Source organism: Orycteropus afer, unplaced genomic scaffold (genome assembly GCF_000298275.1).
Source record: "Orycteropus afer afer isolate SDZICR_OR568_19922 unplaced genomic scaffold, OryAfe1.0 scaffold00053, whole genome shotgun sequence".
NCBI classification, from domain to species: domain Eukaryota; kingdom Metazoa; phylum Chordata; class Mammalia; order Tubulidentata; family Orycteropodidae; genus Orycteropus; species Orycteropus afer.
Genome location: NW_006921640.1, coordinates 8,347,419 through 8,357,527, shown reverse-complemented (window position 1 = coordinate 8,357,527; position 10,109 = coordinate 8,347,419). Strand labels below are relative to the sequence as shown.

Genomic DNA, 10,109 nt, shown 5'->3' with positions numbered 1-10,109 from the left:
GGGAGGGGAGCTGTTGCATTGTGGTAAACTGTGGTCAATGTCATGAGACAAAGTATATGTGAACTGCTGTATGGAAAGTGAATTTGCTCTGTAAACCTTCACCCAAATCACACACACACACAAAAAAAGAGGTCTTTTGCAACAGATTTGTCCAATGCAATACATCTTTTGATGTCTTGACTGCTTCTTCCATTGACATTGACTGTAGAACCAAGTAATGTAAAGTTCTTGACAACTTCAATCTTTTCTCCATTCATCCTGGTGCTGCTTGTTGGTCCAGTTGTGAGGATTTTTGTTTTCTTTGTATTGAGGTGTAATCCATACTGCAGACTGTAGTCTTTAGTCTTCAACAGTAAGTGCTCCAAGTCATCTTCACTTTAAACAAGCGAAGTTGTGTCATCTGCGTATCTTAAGTTGTTAATGACTCTTCCTCCAATCCTGATGTCATGTTCTTCATATAGTCCAGTTTCTCGGATTACTTGGTCAGCATACAGATTGAATAAATATGGTGAAAGGATACAACCCTGACACACTCCCTTCCTGATTTTAGACCATGCAGTATCCCCTTGTTCTGTTTGAATGACAGCCTCCTGGTCTATGTACAGGTTCCTCATGAGTATAATTAAGTGTTCTGGAATTCCCATTCTTCTCAATGTTATCCATAATTTGTTACTGAATGCCTTTGCATAGTCAATAAAACACAAATAAACATCTTTCTAGTAAACATCTTTGTTTTGAACAAAGATTCATCTGACATCAGCTATGATATCCTCACTCCACGTCCCCTTCTGAATCCAGCTTGCATTTCTGGAAGTTCTGCTGCAACCATTTTTGAATTATTTTCAGTAAGATTTTACTTGCATTTGATATCAATGATATTGTTTAATAATTTCCACATTCTGTGGGATCACCTTTCTTTGGAATAGGTACAAATATGGATCTCTTCTAGTCAGTTGGCCAGATAACTGTTTTCCAAATCCCCAGTGTGGCATCCATTTGTTGAAACATCTCAGTGGGTATGTATCCTGTCAATTCTCAGAGCCTTGTGTTTTTTTTTGCCAATTCCTTTTAGTGGTACTTTGACTTCTTCCTTCAATACCATTGGTTCTTGATCATATGCCACCTTCTGAAATGGATGATCATCTATCAATTCTTTTTGGTGTAGTAACTCTGTGTATTCCATCCATTTTCTTTTGATGTTTCCTGCATCACTCAACATATTGCCCATGGAATCTTTCAATATTGCAATTCGAGGCTTTAATTTTTTCCTCAGTTCTTTCAGCTTGAGAATTGCCAAGCATGTTCTTCCCTTTTGGTTTTCTAACTCCAGGTCTTTGCATATTATATATATCATTATAGTAATTGACTTTGTCTTTGAGAGCTGCTCTTTGAAATCTTCTGTTTAGCTCTTTTATCTTGTCATTTCTTCCATTTGCTTTAGCTACTCTCTGTTCAAGGGCAAGTTTCAGAGTCTCTTCTGTCATCCATTTTGGTCTTTTCTTCCTTCCCTGTCTTTTTAATGACCTTTTGCTCCCTTCAAGGATGATGTTCTTGATGTCATCCCTCAATTCCTCTGGTTTTCAGTCACTGGTGTTCAATGCATCAAATCTATTCTTTAGATGGTCTCTAAATTTGGAGAGATATAATCAAGGTCATATTTTGGCTCTTGTGGACTTGTTTCAATTGTCTTCAGCTTCAACTTGAACTTGCATATGTGAAGTTGATGGTCTGTTCCACAGTCAGCTCCTGGCCTTGTTTTGGCTGAAGATGTTGAGCTTCTCCATCACCTCTTGCCACAGATGTAATCAATCTAATTCCTGTGTACTCCATCTGGTGAACTCCACATGTATAGCCGTCACTTATGTTGTTGACAAAAGGTATTTGCAATGAATAAGCCATTGGTCTTGCAAAATTCTATCATGTTATCTCCAGTGTCATTTCTATCACCAAGGCCATATTTTCCAACTACTGATGATTCTTCTTTATTTCCAACTTTTGCATTCCAATCACCAGTGATAATTAACACATCTTGACTGCATGTTCTGTCAATTTTAGACTGCAGAAGCTGGTAAAAATCTTCAGTTTCTTTATCTTTGGCTTTGGTGGTTGGTGTGTAAATTTGAATAATAGTGATATTAACTAGTCTTCCTCATAAGTGTATGGATATTATCCTATCACTGACAACATTGTACTTTAGGGTAGATCTTAATACGTTCTTTGTGATGATGAATGTCATCTTCTTCGATTTGTCATTCCTGGCATAGTGATCCTATGATCATTTGATTCAAAATTGCCCAGACCAGTCCATTTCAGCTCACTAATGCCTAGGATATTGATCTTTATGCATTCTATTTCATTTTTGACAACTTCCAAGTTTCCTAGATTCATACTTCATACATTCCATGTTCTGATTACTAATGGATGTTTGTAGTTGTTTCTTCTCTTCTTGAGATGTGCCACATCAGCAAATGGGGGTCCCAAAAGCTTTAATCTATCCACATCATTAAAGCGGGCTCTACTCTGAAGAGGCAGTTCTTCTCCAATTGTATTTGAGTACCTTCTAACCTGAGGGGCTCTTCTTCTGGCACTATATTGTACAATGTTTCAGGGCTATTCATGAAGTTTTCCAGTAATATATCAGACGGTGTTTCACTGCTGTTCATAAGGTTTTCACTGGCCAATTCTTTGAGAAGTGGATGGCCTCTTCCTTATTCTGAGTCTGTCTTAGTCCGGAAGCTCCACTGAAACCTGTCCACCATGGAAAACCCTGCTGACATTGAAAACACCAGTGGCATAGCCTCCAGCCTCGCAGCGACACTCAGGCCACCACAATACGACAAACTGACAGACAAGTTTGTCTCCCCTAGCTGTTCTAAACTACTCTGTTCATTTCCTGGTCTCCCACACCCTGCTCGGTTACCCAGCCTGCCCCCAGGGCACAAACACCCACCTTCCGCTACTCCCAGGTTGGCTTACCGATAAAAGAGATAGGATGGACATATAGTGCAATATTTTCCAATGGAATTGAATATTTACTGAGCCATCATTAACTGTTATTATTTATTGATGCTTATTTTAACACTGCTTTGTGCCATAGAGTCAATTCCAACTTCTAGTGACCCTGGAGGACAGAGTAGAATTGTCCCATAGGGTTTCCAAGGCTGTAAATCTTTATAGACGCAGACTGCCACATTTTTCTCCTGAAGAGTGTCTGATAGGCTTGAACTGCCATGAGCACTTAACCACTGTGCCACCAGGGCTCCTTCATTTTAACATACTCATTTTTAATTCTATAAGAAAAAATGTTATCTCCCTCTATTTCAACCTATGGCATTTTAAACACTGTCACTTGTCATAGTAGAAATATAAGTGCTTGACTTTTTGTGGCCCTCACACTACATTTCCATTCTTGCTTTCCCATTCTTATTTTGCATCACTTTTTCTCATCCAAGTAAAGTGAATGAAGTCATTGAAGATAATGGCCTGGTGTGTGTATCGGCATTGGGAGAAGTAGAGAAATCATGATAAAATGTTGCCTTCAAATATGTGACATCTAAGAAAGGGATTAAATTTAGTCTCTTGAGCTCCAGGGTATCAGTGAGAAGAAGGAACAGGAAAGAACTTTCTACCAAGTAGAACATGTAAGAATGGAACAGGCTGCCTTGTGAACCCAGAAAACTTGTGTTATGATGGTTTAACCCAACTTATTGCCTTAATTTTTTTTTCAAGTAAAAAGGGTAATACTTTTTCAATATGGATTATTTGGAATACACTTGTTAGGTGTGGTTGAGTAAGCTTCAAGTCAGCGACCCTATGTACAACAGAACGAAACTCTGCCCAGTCCGCCATCCTCACAATCCTTACTTTGCTTGAGCCTGTTGTTGCAACCACGACGTCAATCCACCTCATTGAGGGTCTTTCCCTTTTTCACTGACCCTCTACTTTACCAACCATAACATCCCTCTCCAGGTACTGGTCCCTTCTGACAGTATGGCTGAAGTACATGAGATGAAGTTTGGCTGTTCTCGCTGCTAAGGAAAAAATAACAAAATACTAAAATCACCTGGAATTTTCTTATCCAGAGATAACTTTCATTAACACAGTAGACCCATTCACGTTTTTTCCAATGTGTTTGTGTATTTTTTTCTATAATTGCAACCATATTTATTAAATGATAGCCATTTATTCTCCTTGACAATATATTTAAAACTCCTCTTATTAAAAATTAAGATTATATAACACTTCATGTTTTGAATTTCTATTGGAGATCTCTTCTATGATTGTAAATATATCTTCTCAATCTCATGATTTGGCCATATTTCTCTGGATTTTCTTCTAGTTTTAAAATTGTTTCATTGTTTACATTTATCTCTTTAATCCATACACAATAAATACTTAAAAATAAAATGTGAGGCAAGGCTCTGACCTACTATTTTCTAAGCACAGTTAATTGTCTAAATTCATTGCTTTTAAATCATAAGTTTCTTACCTTTCTCTGCTTTTAGTACTGGTAGCCTCTCTGCTTATAGTACTGGTAGCATAAAATTGTTCCCAGATATGTAAAAGGATGTCTGAGTTAAAGGAATACTGGTTTACTCTGTCTGATCAGGAGGGAACAATGTGTGCAACAGTCACAATGAGAGATTCCAGCACAGTGACCTAGGCTGGGAAGGGAGGCTGGAGCATAAAGGACATTAGCTATTTGGTCTCAACTTTTACCACAATTGCTATAAATAAATAACACATAAAAATATATCCTAAGGAAGTGAGAGCCAGGATAAGAACAGATATATGCACACCCATGTTCATTGCAGTACTGTTTACAATTGCCAAAAAAAAAAAAAGAAAAGAAAAGAAACAACCTAAAGTGCCCATCAACAGAAGAATGGATAAGCAAACAATGGTACATACAGACAATGGAATACTATGCAACCCTAAAGAATGACATAGAATCTGCAAAAGACCACATAGTGTGGATGAACTTGGAGGACAGCATGCTGAGTGAAATAAATCAATCACAGAAGAACAAATATTGTGTTAGTCTTAGGAAAGGTTTCTATATGGAAGGAAATTTTCTTTGTTGATTACCAGGGGTGGGAGGGGAAGGGAGGGGAAGGAACACTGTGAGATAGGTAGAGACAAGTATTGATTTGGGTGAGGAGAAGGGCAATGTACCAAATGTGAGTGATCAACATGGTGGCATTGAGGAAGAAGAAGACAGAGAGAGATGCATGGGAGGTACAGACAACAAAGATGAACCCTTTTGCACATATAGTACTGCATTGTCAGTGAAAGCGAACATTGATCTACAAGTGGACAGGTGGTGGACAGGCTGAACTATTAGGTACATCTGTACAGGGGGGACTGTGCCCATGACCATGTATAGGGTTGGCAGACAATGTTTCTACAAGTGTATTGGTATGTTCTATAAGAATTCCCAGGTATATAGTAGAGCTGACAAGGGACAAGGTTGTAGTCACTTCTTGGCCACAGTCAGCTACCCAGAGGTAGCGAATAGTTGGACCTGTGGGCTCAGGACCATAGTCGCAGAAGACATCAAGCTCAATTGGTATAGCATACTACACAAAAACATTTTCTACATCCTACTTTGGCGAGTAGCAACTGGGATCTTAAAAGCTTACAAGCAGCTATCTAGATGCAACAAGGGGTCTCTCCTTATGCAAAGCAAAGAAGAATAAAGAAAACCAAAGACCCATGGAAATAAATAGTACAAGCGACTGGAACACTATACAATCCTCAGCCTACACGAATGTGAGACCAGAAGAACTAGATGACTACCACTGCCAACCACTCAGAAGGGGGTCTATGTAGGAGATCCTGGACAGAGTGGGAGAATAATGTGGAATCAAACTCAAAATCATTTAAAGGGGGGGGGGCAGGTTTGCTGGTCTGATAGAGCCTGATAGAATCACTGAGACTGTGGCCCCTAGCTGCCCTTCAGGTCTAGAATTGAACCCACTCCTATAGCTTCCAGTGAAACAAAAGGACAGGCATAGGAACTGAACATTCTACATTCCTTGGAGAGATCAATCATGGGAAAATAGAAAGGCTGTGTATGCACAGGGAGACAGCTCAGGGGGCAGGAATGAATGAGAGGGAAGGACACAGGGAAGAGGTGGCTATGAGGAGGAAGTGGGAGGGAGCTATTGCATTGTGGGAAATTGCAGTCAATGTCATGAGACAAAGTGTATGTGAGCTGCTGTATGGAAAGTGAATTTGTTCTGTAAACTTTCACCCAAACCATAATAAAAAAATTTTTTTAAAAAGAATATGGAAAAAAATAAATAATACATAAAAATATTCACCAACATACATTTTTAAAGGAAATAGGACTTAAGAAACATATATTTAAAAAAATTAGTAGAAGTCACCTCTAGTGGTGAGGTTTGTGGTTTGTAGATTACTTCTATATTCTTCTTGATTCTCTTCTTTAATCTCTAAAGTTTTCACATCATTATTAAAAAATAATTAAACACACACAAATTATAATTCAGAGACATCAAATAAGGGAAAAAGAAATCACAGAAGAAACCAAAACCTGGAAGTAGAGCTGGTGTCCATAGACTGATGGCTTGTGTGTCAGCTGACCTGGGTCCTTTATTTTAGAAGCCACTGATAGAGCCACCATCTTCTTCCTCTGCTCAATAACTTCCAATTGCTGGGTCTCCCAAAGCACAGGGCTGGAGTCTTTTCTAGGAGTGAAATTGCTGGGCTCTCATTTTCATCATGGTTTTCTAAGAATGAAATTTTATAATTCTCCTATCTCCCTTCCAGTGATTCCTCTAGGGGGAGGGGGCTTCTAGGCCAACAAGTGGGCACTTGTGTGATGTGACTGTGTTGGCCTCCTTCTCCAGCCATTAACCCTCCTCTCCATGACTTCTCTATTTCTCCAGACGGTTCTTCAAGGATATGCCCCACAATGCACTTGACAAAAAGTCCAACTTTGAGCTCCTGGAGTAAGTACAGGAATGGCCCTTCCCTCTCCTTCCTCACCTCTTTCTCTGTCTTTACAGTTCACCCTCTTCTACTCATCCCCAAACCAGAGCCTGGTAGGCCCTGTCTACCCTGTCTCCAAGCCCCCTTGCCATTCCCTGACTGGCCAGAAGACCTGGATGGGGAGGGAAGGGTAGTACAATGCTTCTTTTTTGCTTCCTCTTTTAGGAAGGAAGTGGGGCTGGACCTGTTTTTCCCAAAGCAGATGCAGGAGAATTTAAAGGTGAGAAATTAAAAGTGAGAACAAGTAGAGGAGAAGGCCAGAAAGACCCTCATCATGCTGCTTCCCAGGTCTATGGGTACTCTGGGAAGCCAGGAGATTCATGCTGCCTCAGGATGTCTGGAGATAGGACAACAGAAACCATTCAGTGGGACCTTTCTGGGAACCAGGACACCTAGGCTCTAGTTCCAGATCAGAGGCTTATTAGCTTTATGGCCTGAGCACTGGGGATAATACTTATGCCACCCTCATGAAGTCCCTGGGTTGTGCCAACAGTTAACATGCTTGGCTGTTAACCAAAAGGTCAACAAAACTTGTCTGTAGGCCTAGCAATCTACTTCTGAAAAAATCAGCCATTGAAAACCCTGTGGAGCAGAGTTCAACTCTGACACACATAGGCTTGCTCTCCCTCACAGGCTTATGATGAACCATCCTTGAGACATGGGAGTATGATTTAGGTGATAAGATGGAGGCTGCTTTCACAGCATAGGGACTGGGTTTTGCCCTGCAGCAGTGGACAGTCTTGAGACTGAAACTCAAGGGAGATCTTAAGGGATGGAATCGCCTCACTCACCACACCCCCCCGCCCCCAAACAGCCTAAACAGTTCCGGAAGATGATCCAGCAGACGTTCCAGCAGTATGCCTCACTGAGGGAGGAGGAGTGCGTCATGAAGTTCTTCAACACACTCGCAGGCTTTGCTAACATCGACCAGGAGACCTACCGCTGTGAACTCATTGTATGATGTGCCTTTTTTATCCTCTTTCTGACCTGAATTCCAGGCCTCTCAGGAAGAGGGTCCAGAAGGCCAATTTGGGGAGGGAGGAGGTGCTGCACTTGTTTGTAGGCTTTCACACAGCAGAGCCTCACTGGCCTGTCCTAAAATGGAACTATACCTACTCCTCACTTATCAACATGGTTAGGTTCCAAAGACAAAGTCATTATGCAAAACCTACATTACTCAAGAGTCAGGGGCTATATCCCATCTTCAGTGCCAGTGCCCCAACTGCCTAGTTACTTAATCACCTTTCGAGTGTCCCTGGTGCATCTGGGGATACATGGCAGTCCCCCCACTTCCCACTATGCCTTCCTCACCATCATGAACCCTACAGGGGTTGTGGGGGCAGTGATGGTGGTTGGATGTTGCCCACTGCCCTCCGCTCATCATCCTCTCCCCACCACCTCCTGTCATCCACTCTGGGCAGAGACCCCACTCATCTTCCATCTGCCCTGATCCTACAGCCCCACATGGTCCCTTTCCCACCTCCCCCTACAAACCTCCCTAGAAACTTCAGGCCCTTGCCCAGCTTCTCCCTGCCTGCCCCAAACCTTAGGTGGTCTGCTATCACCCCATGCCCTCTGTGGCTAGACTGAGAGGTCACGTGTTAATAATAGGCATCCCGCAGCTGGCTGACCACCATCATCATCTGGTATATCACTTGAGGTGTCCCACAGATGGTGCCCTGGGCCCTGCATGGGGCCTAGGCCATCAGAAGCACTGCCTGGGCATTTTTTCAAAGTTGTCATAAATACAAAATGTCAGATAATAAGATAGTTGATAAGTGAGGAGTAGATATACTGCTAATTTTCTTGCCTGAGACAGTTAATGTGCTTGGCTGCTAACCAAAAGATTGGAGGTTTGAGTCCACTCAGAGGCAGCTCTGAAGAAAAGTTGGGTGATCTACTTGCAAAACACCAGCCACTGAGACCCCATGGGGCACAGTTCTACTCAGACACAGATGAGGTCTCCATGAGTCAGAGGTGATAGCAACGGTAACCTGCCTGAAGGCAGGCACTGAAATATTGGCCACCCAACTCTGAGGTCTGAGAGTGTATTGGGAGGGAGGTAATCTGTATGGTGGAGGTTCAGTGTGGAAGAAGCTAAAGGGCCCAAGAGATAGTAGCCTGTGTCTAGCTCTATGAGCTTTCATTATTATTATTATTTTAATTTCTGAAATATGGGGTAGGTAGTACTAGGGCAACAGTCTCCTCTCTTTTTATTCCAGCAAGGATGGAACATTACTGTGGACCTGGTCATTGGACCTAAAGGCATCCGCCAGCTGACAAGTCAAGATGCAAAGGTAGAAAGAGACTGGGGGCCAGGCACTATCCAACCAGAGGAGCCCTTTAGGGCTTGGCTGGGAGGTCTTCCCCTTTCTGCTGCCTGCCCCATTGGTTCTATGTGCCCCTATTGCTGAGAGCAGAGAGGCCTCATAAGGTCAAGCCCTTGGTATAAGGTAGCTGTAGAAAGACCATTTGAGGTAACAGCATGGGACAGATTGTCCTTTCCTTTTCTATGACTCTCCTCTGTTTTTTACTTCCCTGTGACAAGCTCCTATCCTAACTTTGCTCTCTGGCTTAGTTAGAAGACTTGCCTTTTCAAAGGGAAAGATCACTGGGCTGGGAGTCAGGGAACCTAGGTCCAGTCTAGGCTTTACCACCAACTTAATGTGTAGACTTGGGCAAGTCCTGGATCTCTCCAGACCTCACTTTCTCCTCTGCAAAATGAAAGGCTTGAATAAGAAGATTGTTTTCCAGCCTTAATGTTCTCTCTCTGTCTCCCTGAGAAATTCTCCCAGTTCCTTCCTGAGGTCCCCCTGCACTGGTGGATATGCATGGCTTAATCCCAGGGTGGAGTGGTCTGAAGGGTCCCCCTGCTTCAGGAGGTTCTAAGGGTCAATTTCTCACAGCCTACCTGCCTGGCCGAGTTCAAGCAGATCAGGTCCATCCGATGCCTCCCACTGGAGGAGGAACAGGCTCTCCTGCAGCTGGGCATCGAAGGTGCCCCCCAGGTGAGCATATCTGGGCACCTGGTAACAAATGGGTACAACTGTAGACTGGGAGTTCTTGTTTAGGTGATCTTGACCAGGGTGAGC

General features: G+C 42.4%; 1 protein-coding gene across 1 annotated transcript in view; it reads left to right on the top strand.

Annotated features, from left to right (window-relative positions):
* PTK2B (protein tyrosine kinase 2 beta) overlaps positions 1 to 10,109 on the top strand; it is a 117,547-nt gene that overhangs the window by 75,998 nt on the left and 31,440 nt on the right. Inside the window, exons 5-9 of the mRNA XM_007938735.2 lie at positions 6,915 to 6,977; positions 7,183 to 7,237; positions 7,832 to 7,972; positions 9,240 to 9,314; positions 9,924 to 10,025. Of these exons, the coding sequence (XP_007936926.1) occupies positions 6,915 to 6,977; positions 7,183 to 7,237; positions 7,832 to 7,972; positions 9,240 to 9,314; positions 9,924 to 10,025 (436 nt within the window). The remainder of the gene's footprint in view (positions 1 to 6,914; positions 6,978 to 7,182; positions 7,238 to 7,831; positions 7,973 to 9,239; positions 9,315 to 9,923; positions 10,026 to 10,109) is intronic.